The following is a 21,636-nucleotide window of genomic DNA, read 5'->3' as shown; positions in this document are numbered from 1 at the left end:
GTTATCAAAGCCAAATCAATGCGTTCGGTTTTTGAGTTCCTCTTCTTTCGAGATCTCAACCTTCACCCAGCCTGATGATTCCTCAGAAGATTGAACCTCTTCCTGCTCTTCCATCTGCTGTTTGGGCTCCGGTTGAGTGTCTTTTGCAGCAACACTACATTCCTCTTCTACAGCGGGTGGAACTGCTTCAGCCTTAACATGCTTCACAAGTTCGGACTCTATTGTTCCTTCTTGATCAAGAAACCCCACCGGAAGCTCCATTATACGTTATCACGCTTCACAGATTTGGACTCTATTGTTTCTTCTTCATCAAGCAATCCAATTGGAAGCTCCATAATAGGTTCTACTTCCTCCTCTTCATGATCTGGTTCATGCTTTAAAATTTCTGTTCCACCATCCATGTTGAATTCAGACGCTGCAATATCCTCATCAAGTGGTGCTTCATTTGGTGCCACATTAGGTTCTGCTGCCACGTTCAATGCCGGATCAAGTGGTGACTGAAACAAAAAAAATAACGAAACAGATACATACTTTTTATGCAACATTTTATTACCAAATCAAGGTATATTGAAAAGAAATTGCTGATTTGATATTAAGTAAACAGCATCAGTAACACATACCTGAATAGTTTCCAACTTCAGCAAGAGCCTCATTATATTCTCTCCAAGTGCGATCCTCTGCTTCTCATCATTTTGTAGATCAGAAGAGTGCTCAAACGCTTGAATAGAAGTTTTGACATTAGTCAACTCCTTACTTACTTCGGCTATCTGCTTCAGTTTCTCCAATGGCTCTGATCTCCTCACTTGGTAACTGCGATACACAGCTTGAATTAAAATGGCAGCATCAACATCTGATAAAGCCTTTCTCTCCTATCTGCCTTCGCCAGTTGGTTTGCTCGAGTTCTTTGCTTCATTCGGCTTACTAGCCTCTTCCATCATCTTCTCTGCTCCATTTTGTGCCTTCTTTTCTTCAGTATTTCCACCTGAACAATTCTCATCTGCACCCTTGTCTCCATCGGTCTTATTTTCAGTCACCTGAATGGTTTACTCTTTTGGTTGAACTTCCTTGCTGGCATTAGCTCCAAATCTACATCATTCCTAATCAGTGCTGTCACAACCTTGTTGATTCTTCCTGGTATAGCTTTAAGCATGAGGCTCATAGATATCTCAGGAAGATGGTACGCTTTTTTTTTTTTTTTTTGGTTTGGCAGTTTAATACCTGTTTAGTTGTGTATTTCTGTTATCATTTTGAAGACACTCTGGGGATCTCAAAATTTAACCCTTCAAATTGGCCACCAGAGTTGGCTAAATACTTGCTTCATGAAATGGAAGGTTCAAATTATGTTTTAGGATACTTTGAAAAAAGTACACTTTTTAAGCATCTTTCTATCTGCTTCTGTTTGTTGTCTACTTGTTAAAAACAGATTCCTTAATATGCAGGCAACTACTACTCGCCGCGATTCCTGTGTTGATAGTCTCGCATATGCTTTTGTTTCTGCTGCTTTAAGATGGCCTATGGACCAATTCCAAACTTACTCTGCTCTGAGATTTTTCCAACAAGGGTGTGCGGCCTCTGCATAGTTATATGCGCTCTAGTGTTATGGATTGGAAGCATAATTGTCACATGCACACTGCCTGTGATGCTCAGCTCAATCGGACTCGCCGGTTTCTTTGGCATATATGCTGTTGCTTGTTCCAACTCCTGGATATTTGTGTTCCTGAAGGTTCCATAAACAAAGGGCATGCTTCTGCCAAGAATCTGTGACAAAATATTGATCTCATTCTCATGAGTTTAGCATGTATGCATGCATGTCAGTTAGTCAGTTAGAGAAAGATATCTTGGTTGCAGTTCAATTTCAAACGTATATGTACCATCCTTCTTAAGATGGAATGCAAGTTTTTTTTTTTTTCCAAAGTTAGGAGAGACTCGAACTCCCGAGACCTCTAAGTAAGGATGGAGAGATTATGCCATTTGAGCTATAGCTCGTTGGCAAGGTGGAATGCAAGTTTATGATTACTTGATTAGCTTGATTTATATGCACTTCATCACAAAATGATGTCTCCGTCTTTTTCACTAATTAAAGAAACCAATAATGCAGCATTGACTAATATATGTTTAAAATTAAATAAAAAAAATATCATTATAAAAATTTGATAGGAATAATGAAAGAAAAAATGAAAAAAATAAATTGTCTCTTATTAGTGTTTCTGTGTCTTTTCTATCAGAAAGAATATAAAATACATTAATTCAGTATTTCTGAATACAATATTTGTGTTCATATCTCATTTGTCAAATAGGAAATTTTTTTGTCTTTGGTGTATTCAACATTTGAGACTTGACGGGGATATGTTATCAATTAGTGGATTTGAATGTGTGGTGGAGTGTGCATTTAAGGAAAGGATCATGCACCATCTAACTTCCCTCCAAGAACTACATATCTCATTGTGTTTGTCTGTTGTATCCTTGGGGGGAAATTGTTTACCCAAATCTTTGCAAAAGCTCACAATGTATAGGTGCAGGCAAATTGAATTACTCCAGCAACAACACAAGTATGATTTGGTAGATCTACAAATAGAATACAGTTGTGATTCACTGACCTCATTGTCGTTGGATGCCTTTCCCAATCTCAAGAATCTGGAGATAAGAGAGTGTAAGAATCTGGAATCAGTTTCAATGTCAGTGCCACCACACGCTGCTCTTCAATATCTCAGCGTCACAAATTGCGACAAGTGGGAGGCATTGCCACGTGGCATCCCAAATTTAGAGTATCTTGACATACGAGGTTGCCCAAACATTTGTAGGTTGCCAGAGGGAGGTTTGCCACCTAACCTGAAAGCGCTTAGGATAGGATTTTGCGAGCAACAACTGAGGGATCTATCATGGTTGGGCAACTTGGACAACATCACTTATCTCACCATCTCAGGCAACGGCTATAAGAAGGGCATACTAGAGTCATTGAAGGTCGCTGCCTCGCCTTCCCTCCCTTACCTTTCTTCAGATAAGCTGGTTTGATAATCTGCACACATTGGAGTGCAGCGAGCTTCTCCACCTCACCTCCCTCCAACAACTACACATTGAGTACTGTTTGAACCTGAAGATTATGGAAGGAGAGCTGCCTCCTTCTCTCTTACTACTTCGAATTCATGCCTGTAATTTGTTGGGCGAACACTGCAAGAACAAGCATCAACAAATTTGGTCCAAAATTTCCCACATCCCCACCATTCAAGTCGATGGCAAGCAAATTTTCTGAGCAGGTAATTCTCTAACCTTCATATTTGTCATGCTACCACAATTAAATTCACACATGCATAAATTTTCCTTCAAGTCAATTTTTTTCTCTTTCTATAAACAACATTAACCACTTCAACTCATATGCCAACTGGAAAATTTGCATTCTTTTCTTTTGTTTATCGGGAAAGTTCTCAGTTTGCAGCTCTAGTTAAAGAAATATCCTTTATTTCTCTACGAAACAGCCATTGTTATCTGTAATACTTGTTAACTCTCATATTTTATTAAAAAAATCGTATATTTTGTGTATCCAACAGTTGGGTATTTATTTTTAAACAAATGGATGTATCAAATTTAATATTTTTACAATCTTCTGCAGGTAGCTTGTGCACATATCGAGATGTAATCCTATACATTGCCTATACATCTTCATCTAATTCTAAGTTCATTTGAGGTGGTAATTAAGCTGGATTCATGTATTGGGAAACAGAAACTCTGTGTTTTATGATTTTGGCTCAAGTTATTGAAAAGCAAAGACATGATGGAGATAGTTGGTGGCACTCATTATTGAAAAGCTTTGGTTGTTGTTGGTATATTTCTCTATTCCTCTCTATAATTTTCTTTCTTGTTTGCTTTTTGCACAGAGAAAAACTAAATTATAACTTGATTTGTGGAAAGAAACGAGTTATAAAATTGTGTTTCTGTTTTTGTCAATTCTTTATGATCATGGAGTTGCTGTTGTTACAAGATTCATGTAGGATAGTGAAAGGAGTCAGCATCATAAGGTGTTAAGTTTTTGCCCGTAGATTGAATAAATAGTAGTAGATATGCCTATAATAAGCTACTTCTAATACTAAGAAAAGGTTCTGTAATAATAACTATTTCTTCCGTTTTGGATTTGGGCACGTTATCAAACAGATTTCCCAAGGTGACCAAGTTATGTAGCTAATGCAGTCAAGATTCAAAGAGTATGCTTTCCATATTTGAATATGACAATCATGTACCTGAAGTAGTCAAAGAAGTTGTAGTGATGCCATCAGCAACAATTTTGTTCCTATCAACTTTACTCAATGGTGTGTGCAGTTTGTACATATATCAAACCAGTTGTGGTTCTGTAATTTTTTCATGTTTTTGGTTCACATTTATATGCTTTGGCGCTTGATTGTTTTTTACTTAATGTAAGCATTTGATTTGTGCACTTATTTGAGATTCTCTTGTATCCTTACTCTAATTATAGTGGTACTGTTTTATTTGATTTGTTTCTATTTTTATTTTTTCGGCTTGTTATTCGATCGTTGTCACTGTTTTGTGTATTGTTACCCCAATTATTCTCTCAAGCAGTTATTCCAATTGATTAGGCATTTGGCAAATCAATATGTTGTGTTTCTAAAATTGAAAAGTGACCTTGAAGACAGCTAGCACGTGAAGCCAATGAGTAAACACTATTACCAACCCCATTTTAACCTCACACCACCATTATATAGTTTATTAATTTCCACAAAGACTAGTTTAAGTTGGTCACCCTTTTGCTATTTGAATACTCTGTTTCATCCTTCAAAGAAGAATATAAAAATGAAGTAACGTGAAAAGCCAGCTTTGCACTCCACTGCTGGGAATTATTTGAATCTCGCTGTATGCCTATTGCTGCATAGTGAATACCTTGCAAACATTATTGCACCATTGCTCTCTCTTTGTTACATTCTGAAAATTCCAATCTCTCACTCAGTAGTTCGCTGTTGTTGAGATCTGTATCATATCATGGCTGAAGCACTTGTGGTTGGAGCTTTAGTTAATGGCTTGGCCAACGTTGTTCTTGACCGGCTCATTTCATCTGAGTTTCTCAACTTGGTGGTGGGCAAGAAGCTGGATCGGAAATTGGTTGACAGGCTGAAGACTGCTATCTTGGCTGCCAAAGCTCTGGCTGCTGATGCTGAGCAGAAGCAGTTTGGACACAAACTCGTGAGGGAGTGGCTTGATAGTCTCAAAGATGCTCTCTACACTGCTGATGACTTGCTGGACCGTGTCTTCATCAAAGCTGAAATTCGAAACAAGGTACACATTCGTCTTCCTCACTTCCTTGATCTGTCTGGTAGGAAGATGGTGACTAAGATAGAAGAGGTGGTTGAAAGAATAGTAGATCTTGAGAAACGCAAAGATACCCTTGGTCTCAGAGAGATTCAAACAGGAAGCTCTTCATGGAGACCTCCATCCACTTCTCTTGTGAAGGGGAATGTGTTCGGCAGGGATAGTGACCAACAGGCACTAATCAAGATGCTCAATGACAACAATCATCATAACTTGTCCGTCATCTCTATTGTTGGTATGGGCGGTGTTGGTAAAACTACTTTAGCACAATGGCTCTACAACAATAAGGATTTGATGGACGGGGTTGATCTGAAAGCATGGATTTGTGTTTCTGAAAATTTTGATGTTGTTGAGACTACTAAGAATGTTATAAAGGGGATCTCTTCAGGTGTTTGTAGTCTTGACGGCTTTGATTTACTTCAACAATATTTGAAGGAAAAACTGTCAGAAAAGAAGTTCTTCATTGTTTTGGACGATGTTTGGAGTGAAGATGCTGACAAGTGGAATAGTTTTATCACCCCTTTTCAACATGGGACAAAGGGAAGCACTATTCTTCTAACTACCCGCATGGTAAATGTTGGTCGAATAGTCCAACACTATAACTCTTACACCCTCAATCAACTGTCAGATGATTATTGTTGGTCTATTTTTGCGGATAATGCATCCTTTCCTAAATCAAATGGGAGCTCAGAACTGGAAGGAATAGGTAGAAAGATTGTCGAGAGGTGTGATGGCTTGCCATTAGCTGCAGAAACACTTGGTCGCTTGTTGCGCTCAGAGCGTCGTGTTGAAGAATGGAATAAAATACTATCGAGTGACATTTGGGAATTTTCTGTGGCAAATTGCAAGATTGTTCCTGCATTGTTATTAAGTTACCATCATCTGCCTACTCATTTAAAAGGTTGCTTTGTTTATTGTTCATTGTATCCCAAAGATTATAAACTTGATAAAGATGAATTAATCTTGCTATGGATGGCTGAAGATCTTTTGCGACCACGAAGCAGGGGACAGACTCTAGAAGAAGTTGGTTGCGAGTGTTTTGATGATTTGGCTTCAAGACTATTTTTCAAGCAGGTCAATAACGATCGTGAGAAGTATTTCGTAATGCATGATCTCATGCATGACTTGGCAATTTTTCTTGCTGGAAAATTTTGTTGTAGACTATCTGAAGAACTTGGTGAAAAGGAAGAAATGAGTATTCTAACTCGTCATTTGTCATACGGTGATTCAATCCCTGAGAAAACATGCTCCTCTAATAAAATAGAATCTTTGAGGACCTTACTGTATACCAATCATAGAGCTGGTTTCTGGAAAGCACGCGCAACATTACCATGTGACATATTGTCAAAGAATAAATACCTAAGAGTTGTATCCTTTGATATACTCCCTATATATCCTGATTCAATAGCTAAATTGATCCAACTGCGCTATTTGGATCTTTCTAGGAGTGATATTGAGGTATTGCCACCGTCATTATGCAACTTGTGCAATCTACAAACTTTAAAGTTAGAAGGTTGTTCAAAGCTGACTATGCTGCCCAATGGCATGTATAATCTTGTGAATTTGCGGCATCTTAATATAAAGGGTACTCCTCTGAAAGAAATGCCAAAAGGAATGGGCAAATTAAAACAGTTGCACGTTTTAAGCAAGTTTGTGGTGGGAAAGCAAGAAGACAAAAGAATCGAAGAGTTAGGAGGGCTTTTAAATCTTCATGGATCACTTGAGATTCAGAAATTGGAGAATGTGGTTGATGCCAATCAGGCAAGGAGTGCAAGGATAACAGATAAGAAGCACATTGAGGAGTTATTGTTGGAATGGTCTTCAAGTGATGATATAGTTTCAAACACACATACTAATGAACAAGATATCCTCCACAGCTTGCAACCGGACACTGGCTTGAAGGAGTTGCAAATCAAGGGATACAAGGGTACAATATTTTCCGACTGGTTGGGGCGCTGTTCCTACAAAAATATGACACGTGTAACTCTGGCGTCCTGCAAGAATTGCTGTATGCTGCCTTCACTTGGACAGCTGCCTTCTCTTAAGTCCCTGTGCATCGAAAGTTTTGATGAGCTGAAGAGCATTGGCAAGGAGTTTTACAAGAATGAAGGCCATCAACATTCTTCGCCTATTGCACCGTTTTCCTCACTGGAGGAATTGATATTTTATAATATGCCAAGTTGGGAGGAGTGGCACTTACCTGACTCAGAAGCCTTTCCTCAGCTTAAGAGCCTTCTTATAAGAGGGTGTCCAATGTTGAACGGAGATATGGTTAATCAGGTATTAATGAGAATCGTTTCTTCCTCATCGGATGTTTCCAAAGTGCGCCAACTGAAAATACAAGAAGTAGATGATGCAGGATGGGGTAAAGAGATGACACTCGATGGGGATAGGTTATCAATTAGTGGATTTGAATGTGTGGCGGAGTGTGCATTTAAGACAAGGATCATCCACCATCTAACTTCCCTCCAAGAAATACAAATCTGCAAGTGTTCATCTGTTGTATCCTTGGGGCCGTTGGGGGGCAATTGTTTACCCAAATCTTTGCAAAAACTTAGAATATATAGGTGCAGCCAAATTGAATTACTCCAGCAACAACAGAAATATGATTTGGTAGATCTACAAATATATGAAAGCTGTGATTCACTGACCTCATTGTCGTTGGATGCCTTTCCCAAACTCAAGAATCTCGAGATAACACAGTGTGAGAATGTGGAATCAGTTTCAATGTCAGAGCCACCACATGCTGCTCTTCAACATCTCAGCATCACAAATTGCAACAAGTTGGATGCATTGCCACGTGGCATCCCAAATTTACAGTCTCTTGACATACAAGGTTGCCCAAAGATTTGTTGGTTACCAGAGAGAGGTTTTCTGCCTAACCTGGAAGAGCTTAGTGTAGGAGGTTGCCGGCAACAACTGGGGGTTGTATCATGGTTGGGCAACTTGGACAACCTCACTCATCTCACCATTTATGGTGATGGCAGGGAGAGCAGAATAAAGTCATACCCAGAGGTGGGTTCGCTGCCTCGCCTTCCCTCCCTTACCACTCTGAAGATATGGGGGTTCGATAATCTGGAGACATTGAAGTGCAACCAGCTTCCCCGTCTCACCTCCCTCCAACAACTACACATTGGGTTCTGTATGAAGCTGAACAATATGGAAGGAGAAAAGCTGCCTCCCTCTCTCTTAATACTCAAAATTGACTACTGTGATTTGCTGGCCAAACACTGCAAGAACAAGCATCAACAAATTTGGTCGAAAATTTCCCACATCCCCACCATTCAAGTCGATGGCAAGCAAATTTTCTGAGTAGAGGTTTCTGAGCAGGTAATTCTCTAACCTTCATATTTGTCATGCTACCCACAATTAAATTCACACATGCATAAGTTTTCCTTTTCCTTCAAGTCAATTTTTTTCTCTTTCTATAAACAACATTAACCACATGAACTCATATGCCAACTGGAAAATTTGCATTCTTTTCTTTTGTTTATCGGGAAAGCTCTCAGTTTGCAGTTCTAGTTAAAGAAATATCCTTTCTTACTCTAGGAAACAGCCATTGTTATCTGTAATACTTGTTAACTCTCATATTTTATTCAAAAAATCACATTTAAAAAAATCGTATTTTTTGTGTATCCAACAGTTGGGTGTTTATTTTTAAACAAATGGATGTATCAAATTTAATATTTTTACAATCTTCTGCAGGTAGCTTATGCACATATCAAGATGTAATCCTATACATTGGCTATACATCTTCATCTAATTCTAAGTTCATTTGAGGTGGTAATTAAGCTCGATTGATGTATTGGGAAACAGAAACTCTGTGTTTTCTGATTTTGGCTTCAAGTTATTGAAAAGCAAAGATATGATGGAGAAAGTTGGTGACACTCATTATTGAAAAGCTTTGGTTGTTGTTGCTAGATTTTTCTATTCCTCTATAATTTTCTTTCTTTTTTGCTTTTTGCACAGAGAAAAAATAAATTATAACTTGATTTGTGGAAAGAAAAGAGTTATAAAATTGTGTTTCTGTTTTTGTCAATTCTTTATGATCATGGAGTTGCTGTTGTTACAAGATTCATGTAGGATAGTGAAAGGAGTCAGCATGCATAAGGTGTTAAGTTTTTTGCCCATAGATTGAATAATTAGTAGTAGATATGCCTTTAATAATCTACTTCTAATACTTAGAAAAGGTTCTGTAATAATAACTATTTCTTCCTTTCTGGATTTGGGCACCTTATCAAACAGATTTCCCAAGGTGATGAAGGTATGTAGCTAATGCAGTCAAGATTCAAAGAATATGCTTTCCATATTTGAAGATGACAATCATGTACCTGAAGTAGTCAAAGAAGTTGTAGTGATGCCATCAGCAACAATTTCGTTCCTATCAACTTCACTCAATGGTGTGTGCAGTTTGGAGTTTGGACATATATCAAACCAATTGTGGTTTGTAAATTTTTCATGTTTTTGGTTCACATCTATATGCTTTGGCGCTTGATTGTTTTGACTTAATGTAAGCATTTGATTTGTGCACTTATTTGAGATTCTCTTGTATCTTTACTTAATTTTAGTGGTACTTCTGTTTTAGTTCGAATGACCCGTAATTTTTATGTCTCACATTAAGAGGTTTTCCACGTTAAAATTTCGGTCTCTTGTTTCTATTTTTACTTTTTTGGCTTTTGTTATTCGATCATTGTCACTGTTTTGTGTATTGTTACTCCAATTATTCTCCAAGCAGCTATTCCAATTGATGAGATATTTGCCAAATCAATATGTTCTGTTTCTAAAATTGAAAAGTTTTGCTAACTTGTGTGGTTTTGAAACAGAAGTTCTTCTTTTCGAAAAAAAAAAGAAAGAAAGAAAATACTTATATAATTTTATATGAGACACTATATATGCATTCATGAGATTTCATATATAAATATAATAATTATTGTATTAGAGGATTTCTATTTGCTGGGAAATATTTCTTAAGAAGTATCTTGTGCAAAAGATTAATCCTGAAAGGCTGAAATTAGGAACAAACACATGGAACTATAGTTAGAGAGGAATTCTAGAAAGAATAAGCGTAAACAAGGAATTTCTGAAGTAAAAATGAAATGAGTTCAAACTCTCAGGAATTATTTTTGATAATGCTGTGTCTTCATTGTTAACACTGGTTTTTTTTTTTTTTTTTTACCAAATATAGGAGACTCGAACCCGCAACCTCTTAATTGAGTATAGGAAGACTATGTCATTTGAGCTATAACTCATTGGCACATTTGAAAAGATAGGAGACTCGAACCCGCAACCTCTTAATTGAGTATGGGGAGTCTATGTCATTTGAGCTATTACTCATTGACTTAACAATGGTTACTAGTACAGCAAGCTGTGTCTTCATTCTTATTTTTTGGACCGGGTCATGCTTGATTTTAAAAAAAAACCCAGAAACCGGCGTCGTTCAAGGACCCCATCCCAACTCTGAAGCGCTCTCACTCACTTCTCTGAACTCTGAAGAAGCCCTGACCCAACCCTAGTCAATCTCTCACCCAAGCTCAAGCTCTCTCGGTCTCGCACTCACTGTCTCGGAGAGTCGAAGTCAAGCTCGTCCTCGCGTTCTGCGTCGTCACCGTCTCGCACTCATTAGTCGCCTTCCCTTCGCTCGTCTTTGCCGGCGACAGAAGTAGACGGAACCAGCATCTGGTCCCTTGGCTGGTGGTTGTTACCGTCATCGGCCGTCAGTTGGTCCCTGTACAGGTGAGCTTCTTTTGGCCATATTCTTTCTTTTTCAATTTTATTACTGTAAATCATCACGATATTTTGAATTTGTTGCTGAAAAATATCATTGAGCTAAATTTTTATTGCTGAAAATCATCACTTGTTGCTGATTGTTATCATTAGGGGTTGAATTAATTGCTGTGTTACTGAAATAATAATTTAGCTAAAGCTTTTGTTGCCGTAAATCATATTTGAAGTGAAATTTTTGTTATTGAAAATTATCATAGTTGAATTTATCTTTGAAAATTATCAATGAGCTGAATTTATTGATATGAGCTGAATTTGTTGCTGAATATATTGCTGAGCTAATTTTTTTTGTTGTTGAAAAATATCACTGCGTTAAATTTATTGTTGATTATCATCACAGAACCTTGAATTTGTTGTTGTTTTGATTAAATAATCTCTTAGATAAATTTTTTTGTTGTTATAAATCTGTCAATCATCTTTTGAGCTAAATATTTTGTTGCTGAAAATTATCATAATTGAATTTGTTGTTCAAAATGAAGTTCATGCTCTCTGCAACTCAGAATAAAATTGTTTAGTTAAATTGTTGTTCTCATGCTTTTTGTTTGTTTTTTTATTTTTTGCTAGAATGTTAAAAATGTCTTCATCACAGTTCATATTTTTGCCCATTGCAATTGATTGAATTAAACTAGCCCACGTAGCAGACAGCGGCGTGGGCAATGAGAGAATAAAACAATTAATTTGGGTCCAAATGCTACAGTTTTGGGCACAACCTCCTGCCTTCTAAAGTTCTAAGCAACTCTGTCCAAAACAAAAAGGTTCTAAGCAACCTTGACCAATTTTATTTTATTTCATTTTTTAGAAAAGAAAGAAAAGTTGTAAGAAACATTTCTACAAACACTTTGCATGCAAGAGTGAGGAGTCTACTCTCACCGTCGCGGCTTTCTCTCACCGCCGCACCGCTGTACTGTCGTCACTGCTCTATGCTACCGCCAAACAGCTATCCTGCTGTTGTTATCTATTCTTCTCAGTTCTCTATGTCGCTGCTTTGTGAGTTTATTACTTTACTACACTGATTTTCTTTTGCAATGTAATTATTCTTTTGCGCTTGTTAGACTGGATCAATCTATTGATATAAAAAAAATTGAACATTATTTTTTTGATACTTGATACTGGAATGTCTGGTGGTACTGGAAGTATTTTATTTCTATTTTATAAAATTCTGATTTTGATGATATTATGACTAAAAATTTCGGTTGGTTTGAATTACAGATCAAAGTGCTGAATTTTTTATGACTTGAGTGTGATATATAATTGTACAAGTTCCCTCAAATGCTGAAACCTCCGATAAACCCCTCAGTGAAGAAGCTCATCGGAGCTTCAATTCTTTTCCATCGATCGATGACGACCAGCAAGAGGGTTCAAGACAGGAGTAAGCAGAAGAGAGTTAACGATCTTGAGGTCGCAACCGAGAAGTGGAAGATACTCTCCAAAATCCTCTTCTTAATCGAGCTTCTGAAGCAACAGCCTGAGATGATTATCCCTGTTAGATCCCTTGAAAACTACCGTAAGCAGATCAATCTCCCAAAGCCACATAGAATCTCCGATTTCATTCGAAAGACGCCAAAGCTCTTTGAACTCTACAAGGATCACAAGGGGGTGCTGTGGTGCGGCTTGACGGAGAGAGCTGAGGAATTGTTGGAGGAAGAACAGAGGGTTCTTGAGCAGCATTCCGATAAGGCTGCGGAACATGTTACGAGGTTGCTGATGATGTCGGTGGATAAGCGTCTCCCGTTAGAGAAGATTGCTCATTTCAGAAGGGATTTTGGGTTGCCTATGGATTTTAGGGCTAATTGGGTGCACCAATATCCACAGCATTTTAGGGTTGTGAAGTCCTTTGATGGCATTGATCAAGTTGAGTGCTTGGAGCTTGTGAATTGGAATCCTAATTGGTCAATAACGGAATTAGAGAAGGTTACAGGTGTAACTGAATCCACTACTACCAATTTGCATATCCCTGGTATGCTGTCACTTCCATTCCCTTTGAAATTCCCTTCAAATTATAAAAGGGTGTATCGTTATAGTGAAAAGATTCAAGATTTTCAAAAGAGGGCTTATTTGTCTCCTTATGCTGATGCAAGAGGTCTCAAGGCTGGTTCTCTTGAATTTGATAAGAGGGCCGTTGCTGTTATGCATGAGATTCTTAGTTTCACCATTGAAAAGAGATTGGTCACTGATCACCTCACTCATTTTCGTTGGGAGATGGTGATGCCTCAGAAGCTCATGAGGATTCTTCTGAAGCACATTGGCATCTTCTATGTCTCGGAGCGGGGAAAGAGGTTTAGTGTGTTCTTGAATGAAGCATATGAAGGTGCGGAGCTGATTGAGAAATGCCCCTTGGTCCTATGGAGGGAAAAAGTCTTAAAGCTTGTTGGTTATAGAGGGAGGAAGAAGAAGTTTGAGATACTCAGTGACATGTCTGATGTAGAAGGCGATATTGGCTTGATGCAGAGTGATTCTGAAGTAGAGGACTTGGACGTGCAGCTTGAGCAGCATGGTTCCGTGGATTATGAGGATCCTTTACTTGTGGACAATTCTGAGATGGATGTTGAAGAGATTGCCTGTGAATATCGAAATTTTAAGAATTCTTGAGGTTGAGAGAATGTGCAGATGTAAACATCACACACTGATTTTTTTAAGTACGTTTTTTCTATTTTGATTGGCTGGTAAGTAATTCCGCATGATCCAATTTTTTCAAGCACATTTATACCTTGTGTCTTAAGTCAAATTTTCTGCCTTATTTTTTAGAAAAATAATTAGTGATAGTAGGTATAAATTTTTTAAGTTAGTTTGGCCTGTGATACCTTCTATGCCTATTTAAGTATAAACATGTTAGGTTGCTAAGCTCTATTATTGTCCTTGTTTTTGTTTCTTTGATAGATGCTTAAATGAAGCCCATCTGAAGAAGGTGCAAGTGATAGAGAATATAGCTGGACAAATTAAACCTTGTTTCAGAACCCGCTGGAAACAATTTATAATCATGGCTAGTGAATGCTGTAGCATGGGTTAGACAAACACCTTGTGGTCCTACCTGAAAGGCCAAAAGTAAAGTGGTTCGTGGTTGATTGGTGTGCTTCAATCAATGAACAAATGATACTTTTTCTGCAAAAGGAGATTGAACCTGTTTAAGCTGGAGTATTGATTATCACAACGCATCGATCCTGTCTTTATCAACGATCCCTAATCCTTAGGCTTATCTGTTTAAAGCTCTCAACATTTTGACCTTGGGTAAAATTTATCTAGGTATGCAACATCCAATCATATATTGAAGCAATTTAGATAAGCGATTTGAGGGTTAGAGGGTATCATTCAGTCAATCACATTTGAGGAGAGAAGTTTTTTGATTACTCGATGGTATTTTCATTTTAATTTTGGTTCTTCAACTGCTGCCAAAGCTGTTACAATGCCAAAACTGCAATTCAGTGGCGGAGCTTGTAATTTAAACAAAAAGATGTAACATTTCTAATGCATTCAAGTTTATTACATGAATTTATAAATAAGGATACATTTGTAATGTCGTTATTCATTAATAAAATCTGTTATCAAAACCAATCTTGATAAACTAACTTTCTACTTCTTGAAAAAAATATTAGGTCGGGAGTTTGAGTGTTTGATGGCTTTTCGATTCTGCTGGGAATGTCACTTACTAGCTCAGCTTCTGAAAATCATGTGAGTTCTTAAATTACACAAAATTGATTGCTTTTTGTTCAAACATTTCATGATGAGGATCATACTTTTATTGATAATTAAACTTTAGAAATTTGTGATCATACTCGAACAATATGCACTTTGGTATGGATTAAGAAGTATCTTGTATAAAAGATTAGTCCTGAGACTAGGAACAAACACATGAAACTATTGACAGAAATTTTAAAAAGAACAAATTTCTGAAGTAAAAATGAAATGAATTCGGCCTCTCTAGAGCATTTAAAGCCAGAATACTTACCGTTTGCATTTTTGTTCAGGTCTGTTAAATATTAATTGCACATGTAAGAAACTGCATATGTCACCTTAGGTAAAAAGTTACTGATATATTAACTTGAATTTTAGCATTCTTCAATTTCGAGCATTACATTTTTCTAACATATCACCTAAGTTTTTATCTTCTTTTTTTACAACCACTAATAATATCATCGCTTTGTTATATATATATATATACCCTGCCTTATTATGGCAACTATATTATAGGTTAACCAAACCATCTGTAATTTCAGTCTCATCAATAATTACCATATATCTCCATTTTTTAACACAGTACAGTTAATGCAGCAAGCATAATCTAAATATAATACCAATGAGCAGCGAAAAGTTTAGCACTTATGTTTCATATATTTAACACCAAGTGAAATTGACACATTAAAATGTACAAAGGATCCAATCTCTCATACCATACCAAAACCTCAGAATTACAAGCTTACAACACATAACACCCTTTTAAACCAAAATAGTTTTACATTGCAACATCAATAGCTCTATGTTGTAATAGATTATTTTTTGAACTAATGTTGGACAATGATGACGCTGGTTTGAACCTCTTAGTCCTCATTCTCTTCTTGCTCCTTGCTAATCTCTTCTCCAAATCCTTAACCCTTTCTGTCAAATCTGATATCACTTTCAATTGTTCATTCCCAGCATCAAGCAACCTGTTCATCATATTTCTCAGCTTCTCATTTTCTTCCAATAATTCACCATTCTTGAGTTTTCCATTATGTTCAGCAACCTGATCTGCCTCTTTTGATAATGCTGTGTCTTCATTGTTGCCACTGGGTACTTGTGCAGCAAGCTTCTCTACACTCTCAGTTTGTTCCTCAAGCTGTGTTAACTCCTTTTTGTACTCCTCTTCCATATACGAGTCACTAACAAGTTCTGCAGCCCTTTTCACAGACTCCATAGTTGGCAATTCAGCTTCATTTCCCGTTTCCTCTTCACATTCGACTGCTATATCTATATCTCGCTCCGCATCACCTTTAAGTTCCTCGTCTTTCGAGCATTCAACCTTCACCCACCCATCTGATGATTCCTCAGAAGATTGAACCTCTTCCTGCTCTTCCATCTGCTGTTCAGGCTCCAGTTGAGTGTCTTTCGCAGCAACACTACATTGCTCTTCTATGGCAGGTGGAACTTTTTCAGGGGCATCACACTTCACAGGTTCGGACTTTATTTTTTCTTCTTCATCAAGCAACCCTACAGGAAGCTCCGTTATATGTTCCATATCTCTATCATGCTTCCCAGATTCAAACTCTATCGTTTCTTCTTCATCAAGCAATTCCACCGGAAGCTCCATAATAGGTTCCAACTCTTCATGTTGTTGTTGTTGAGCCGTGGAAATTTTAGTTCCATCATCATTCTCCTTAGATTCAGATGCTGCTGTATCCTCATCAAGCAACCCAACTGGTAGTTCCACAATGGCTTCCACTTCCTCTTCATGATCCAGTTCCCGCTTTGAAAATTTTGCTCCATCATCTTTGTTGAATTCAGATGCAGCATTTTCCTCATCAAGCACCCCCACCGGCAGCTCCACAATAGATTCCACATCTCCAAGCTTTGTTTCCCCATCATCCTTCACGAGTTCAGCTGGATTTTCATCAAGCACGCCCACCGGCAACTCTTTTAGTCCATAGATACCTGATGAATCTACTTTTGCTTTCTCATTTTGTTCTTCATTCTTGGAACTACAGTCAGCACCATCCTCGTCTATGACTCCCACAGGTAATTCTTGCAAAGCATTTGTGTCTGAATTCTCAATCCCTGTGGGAGTGTTGCCAACCTCTGATCTTGCTTCAAATTCCACAGAAAGATCGCTTGTATGGTTACATTCATCAACTGCTTCATTTGGTGCTACATTAGGTTCTGCTGCCACATTCAATGCCGGATCAAGCGGTGGCTGAAATTCAATTCTATCTTTTCCCGTCATATCATCATTAATTCCCACAGAAGAATCCTCTCTTGCTACTGCAGCTTTTTCTTCTTGTTGATCCTTCACATGTTCTTCATTCTGTAAATTCTCCGAAATGTCTTCAACAGGCTTCTTGTCTATGAACTCATTCATCTGCTGTTGAGATCTCTTGGCCATTACAGAATCAAGCCTTTCTTGCAAGCATGTAAGCTCTCTTGCCAGAGATTTTCTTGTTTCCCTGAAACTTGGATGCAAGCCCTGGTATATAAATTGAATACCACGTGAGTATAACATTGATCAAGGACAAGGAAGCTAACTAGGACTCTTAACAATCCTCCTAATGCATATGTATCTAATCACTTGCAAATCACATTTATCACACGTGATTGCAATGTAGAGCCATTGATCAAAAAAACAGTGAAACAAATACATACTTCACGCAACATGTTATTACCAAATCAAAGTATATTGAAAAGAAATTGCTGATTTGATATTAAGTTAACAGCATCAGTAACACATACCTGAATAGTATCCAACTTCGGCAGGAGTCTCATTATGTTCTCACCAAGTGCAATCCTTTGCTTCTCATCATTTTGTAGATCAGAAGAGTGCTCAAACGCTTGAACAGAAGCTTTGACATTAGTCAACTCCTTACTGACTTCGGCTATCTGCTTCAATTTCTTCAATGGCTCTGATCTTCTCACTTGGTAACCGCGATACACAGCTTGAATTAAAATGGCTGCATCAACATCTGATAAAGCCTTTCTCTCATTTCCACCTTTGCCAGTTGGTTTGCTCGAGTCCTTTGCTTCATACGGCTTACGAGCTTCTTCCATGATGTTCTCTGCTCCATTTTGTGCCTTCTTTTCTTCAGTATCTCCAACTGAACGATTCTCATCTGCACCCTTGTCTCTATTGGTCTTATTTTCAGTCACCTCGATGGTTTCCTCTTTTGGTTGAACTTCCTTGCTAACATCTGGGGAAGTCAGAAGGCTTGAATCCAGCTGTGGCTTCTCATTGCTCTTGCCTTCGGATACTGGAACATTTTGCTCTTTCGGCTTAACTTCTTCACTGATGTTTGGAACACTCTTGACATCAGAATATACCTGAACCTTGTCACTCACACCAGCTGATTGAGCTTCAGATGGTGCTTCGCTTGCTGCTTTTGAATGCTCTTTTGAGGCAGGAGGACTTGGAGACCTTGAGCTCCCATTGCTGCTTTTGCCATTCTTCTTCCTCGGTAATGGATCAACCCTCAAACAAACAGGAGGTAACTTGCCATTTTTCCGTGGAGATGCTGATTGTTTTTCCATGCCAGCATGAGACTCTTTCTTCGCCACATTCTCCTCAATCTGTTTCACAGGAATAATCCTTTCTCTCTTGGCATTTTCATTTGAATTGTTTCTCCCTTGATGCAATTCTACCTCTTTAACTGGGATGATCTTTTCATTAGTAACATCCTTTGTTTCATCTGAACCACTTCTGTCTATGGATTCAACCGGATTTGACATGGTTCCATTTCTAACAACTTCATCAGCTTTAGAATTTACCGGAACGGACTTGAAGGTATGCGGCGCCTCTTTGACGCATTTCGGACTTGAATGGCTCTCATGATTGTTCTCCTTTCCAACTTCCTCTTGCTTATTGTAGTAAGGCATCCAAAAAATAGGAAATGGGAATTCTGATCTCTGGTTTTCACATTGGTTTTTGTTGTTCATTCCTTTTCCATCATCATAGACCCTTTTATTACTCTCACTTTCCAAGTTCTTGTTTCTTCTTCCATCCCCTTCAAGAACCTTATTTGGCGTGTGATTCATATCAAATGGTAACCATCCATTCCAAATTCTCGGTTCCTGAAAATTCATTGGACTAGAAGCCTTCCTATCATGAGATATCTGATCCTGCTCACCCTTCGCCTCAGCTATGGAACCACTTTTCGCTTCTTTGTTTCTTGTTCTTGTATACTCCGGTGGAATCCAAACAATTGGATATGGATAAGGATAATTCCTTGTCTGAATTGGCGCCAAAGCCTCATCATTATTCACTTTGTTTCCAGCATTATTATCAGGCTCTTCCTCCTCAATCTTCACACTCTGCTCTTCCTTCTGATGGCATGGATGATTTGGACAGCCGCAACAATGATAGTCTCCCGGCATATGCTTCTCATAATCATATCTAGGAAGCTCCATAGTGTAATGTGGTTGTGGTGCATAAGGAACAAAGAATGGTTCCTGATAACCACCAGAATAGTACATTGGTGGAGATGGAAATGGAGCATGATGATGATGATAATGTTGTGGCCTGTAGTTATAGTAGCCATGGAAATTGTTGTTGTGAGCACAGCAAAAATTCGTTGGGTTAGGGTAATGTCCACAACAACCACCATGGCTCCAAGGATGTTCATAGGGAAAAGCTGATTTAGGTGGATTCATATTCATTTGAGGGAGATTAGGCTCAAATCCAGGATAGTAAAAAGGAGGATATGGATTTTGGTTTCTCTGATATGGGTAGGTTGAGTCCATGCTTCTGCATACAGGTATCATGGTTTTGGCAAGGTTAATTGATCCAAAATCCGATATTTCTGCATTTCACAAGAGGATAAGAACAGGATTAACATCAAATTATAATCGTTTCTTTTTTATGGAACAAAACTTATTCATCTTCTGCATACATAGACATAATAATCTACCTTCTCAATGCTACCATTAAAAAACAGCAAAAGCACTATATTCTTATCCTATAAACAATGAAACTTAAAGTTTCTCAATATCATTTTTGTTATAAAACAACTCAACGGTAAGATATATATTCTTAGCTTAAAGAGAACAAGGGGTGATCAAAACACTAATAAATCATAGTTAATTAATTAAACATGGAAGAAAATAAGTTGAGCAAGAATGTGTAACAATATCCAACTGCAACATGAATGATCTCAATGATATTGGTATTATGATTTTTAAAAATGCTATTTATAAATTAAAATCAGTCATTAAAATCAACTACCAATATATTTATATACAAATACAATGTGATTTAATTTATTTTTAATGTGTATTTATATTCTAAAATATATTTTATAACACCTTTTAGTAATTTTTAGTGTACCCATAAAATAGTTGTATAATTTTAGCACTCAGACATAACAACAAATACTTAACAAACATGAAAAAGAGCTGCTTCAGTTCATCATTAACTCTTTCCTATACATTATTAACACTTGTTATTTTCACCATTGATCCCATCAAGAGAGTCACAACAAACAAAGAACATGAATGAATGAATGAATGAAACTGAGTTCTTAAAGAGAATAGGTAAGAATGATAAGAACTTACATTGTTATTATTATTATATCACGATAGAAAGTAAACAACACAACACAAGATATGAAGAAATGCAACAAACTCCAGCCAAACGGTTCCACACGATCCAAATGAAAAGATTTTTCAGTGCAAAATCAAGCCACCAACCCAAAAAAGCAGAGAATTTCTGTAAGTGTTCTTCTCTCTGTGTGTATGATTATCAAAGCTGAAATCTTTTTTTGTTTGTTTATTGTTTGTATCTTAGAATTGAGACCCTTTTTATATTAGAAAAAAATAAACTTAAAAATAGAATAGAAAGAGAGAGAGAAAAAATGAGTTCCAGATGCTTCGCGCGTTTCCGAGTTCATACAACAAAATCTAACGCATGCTCTAGATTTTTCGTGTGGCTGCCACGTGTCAAATTCATAAATATCCACAAAGTCAAGAACCTTCTATGCTATTTTTATTATTTTACATAACTGAATGAACCTTCCTGTACAAATTTTAATTCCAGTAAATATCTAAATTGATTTTTATTATTATAATTTAGTTGTTAACAAGTTTTTATTATTTCGGAAGTTGTTTAGAATGATTCCATTAGTTCAAATTTGTCTTTTTATTTTTAATTAAACTTTTTATTATGAGCGTTAAATATAAAATGTTTAACAAATTTTATTACAAAATAACTTGATTCTAAGAATATTATTATAAAATAAATTAATTTGTTTTAAAATATATAAGGATTAATTTATCTAATCAGAATAATTTTCAAAAGCTTTTAAAAAATATAAGTTTATTTGAAAATACAGTGTTTAATTTAAAATTTTGTAAACTCTTTTTTTTGGTCGTGAAATTTTGTAGAAATTTTTAAACATTAATTTGAGTGTTTTTTTGGGCTAACCCACACAGAGTTGGGCCTCTAAAGAAGAATTTCCATAACAAAAACAGGTAACTGCTAGAATAGATGGGCTTTAGGCCCATATTTTACCAAAAATTCTGATAGAAAAGAAACAAAAAATGGAGAAGAAGCAAAGGATGATAGTCTAGCTTAGACCATGCACGAGTCCAAAAAAAGAAAGTCCATGCAAATCACATGACCGAAAAAAATGTAACATTTATTTAAATTGGCGTTAGTTCCGGTTTAATATATTTATCAAATTTCATTTATCATAATTATATATATTTAATAAATAAAAATAACAATATGGATTAAACGTGTATATTAATACGATAGTAATCAATAACTTTAATAGGAATTGCTTTTAGAATTTCTCAACATGGCAAGTTGCAACAAAATGCCTTCCAAAGTGACAAAAATGCGAACTCTATAGCCACGTGACACATGTCTTA

The 21,636-nt window shown here is 37.0% G+C and overlaps 3 protein-coding genes and 1 pseudogene across 10 annotated transcripts in view; 2 read left to right on the top strand and 2 right to left on the bottom strand.

Annotated features, from left to right (window-relative positions):
• The window catches only part of LOC107623011 (protein WHAT'S THIS FACTOR 1, chloroplastic), a 51,212-nt gene extending 36,573 nt beyond the window's left edge, over positions 1-14,639 (top strand). The window contains exons 1-4 of one of the 4 annotated variants that reach the window (XM_016325134.3): positions 10,477-11,046; positions 11,894-12,081; positions 12,304-13,757; positions 13,972-14,639. In XM_016325134.3, the coding sequence (XP_016180620.1) occupies positions 12,364-13,683 (1,320 nt within the window). In that variant the 5' untranslated portion in view covers positions 10,477-11,046; positions 11,894-12,081; positions 12,304-12,363 and the 3' untranslated portion in view covers positions 13,684-13,757; positions 13,972-14,639. Of the gene's footprint in view, positions 1-10,469; positions 11,047-11,893; positions 12,082-12,303; positions 13,758-13,971 lie in introns of those variants that run through there. The other 3 variants (XM_088504604.1, XM_088504603.1, XM_016325125.3) reach the window with 3 other exon arrangements.
• On the bottom strand, positions 10-529 carry LOC148572840 (uncharacterized; annotated as a pseudogene).
• On the top strand, positions 2,275-9,952 carry LOC110268628 (putative disease resistance RPP13-like protein 1). Of its 5 annotated transcripts, XR_015905091.1 has the most exons (6): positions 2,275-3,254; positions 3,608-3,818; positions 4,147-4,301; positions 4,955-8,643; positions 9,019-9,096; positions 9,559-9,952. XR_015905091.1 is itself a non-coding variant. In XM_088504601.1 (5 exons), the coding sequence occupies exon 4, from the start codon at positions 4,987-4,989 to the stop codon at positions 8,623-8,625; it is 3,639 nt and encodes a 1,212-aa protein (XP_088360727.1). In that variant the 5' UTR covers positions 2,275-3,254; positions 3,612-3,818; positions 4,147-4,301; positions 4,955-4,986; the 3' UTR covers positions 8,626-8,643; positions 9,019-9,952. The 5 variants fall into 5 exon arrangements, 3 of the variants coding, with proteins under 3 accessions (XP_088360727.1, XP_088360726.1, XP_088360725.1); XM_088504601.1 differs by having other exon boundaries at positions 3,612-3,818; positions 9,019-9,952; XM_088504600.1 differs by lacking the exon at positions 9,019-9,096.
• Positions 14,640-15,386: 747 nt separating the features above from the next.
• BAG6 (BCL-2-associated athanogene 6) lies at positions 15,387-20,652 on the bottom strand. The gene is made up of 3 exons (XM_016325066.3): positions 20,320-20,652; positions 17,509-19,568; positions 15,387-17,245 (listed from the first exon to the last, which is right to left on the bottom strand). Exons 2-3 carry the CDS (start codon positions 19,528-19,530, stop codon positions 15,542-15,544), a joined length of 3,726 nt encoding a protein of 1,241 aa, XP_016180552.1. The 5' UTR covers positions 19,531-19,568; positions 20,320-20,652; the 3' UTR covers positions 15,387-15,541.
• Positions 20,653-21,636: the final 984 nt, after the last annotated feature.

Source organism: Arachis ipaensis, chromosome B2, assembly GCF_059453495.1.
Source record: "Arachis ipaensis isolate K30076 ecotype BB chromosome B2, ASM5945349v1, whole genome shotgun sequence".
In the NCBI taxonomy this organism is placed as follows: Eukaryota; Viridiplantae; Streptophyta; class Magnoliopsida; order Fabales; family Fabaceae; genus Arachis; species Arachis ipaensis.
Note: the sequence above shows the minus strand (reverse complement) of the source record. Positions and strands in the feature narration are given on the sequence as shown.

Excerpts from the sequence above, each read along its gene's own strand:
- BAG6 (XM_016325066.3), bottom strand. The coding sequence starts at position 19,530 with ATGATACCTGTATGCAGAAGCATGGACTCAACCTACCCATATCAGAGA. Across the intron at positions 17,246-17,508 it reads CGAAGTTGGATACTATTCAG|GGCTTGCATCCAAGTTTCAG; the intron begins GTATGTGTTACT and ends TTTATATACCAG.
- LOC110268628 (XM_088504601.1), top strand. The coding sequence starts at position 4,987 with ATGGCTGAAGCACTTGTGGTTGGAGCTTTAGTTAATGGCTTGGCCAAC.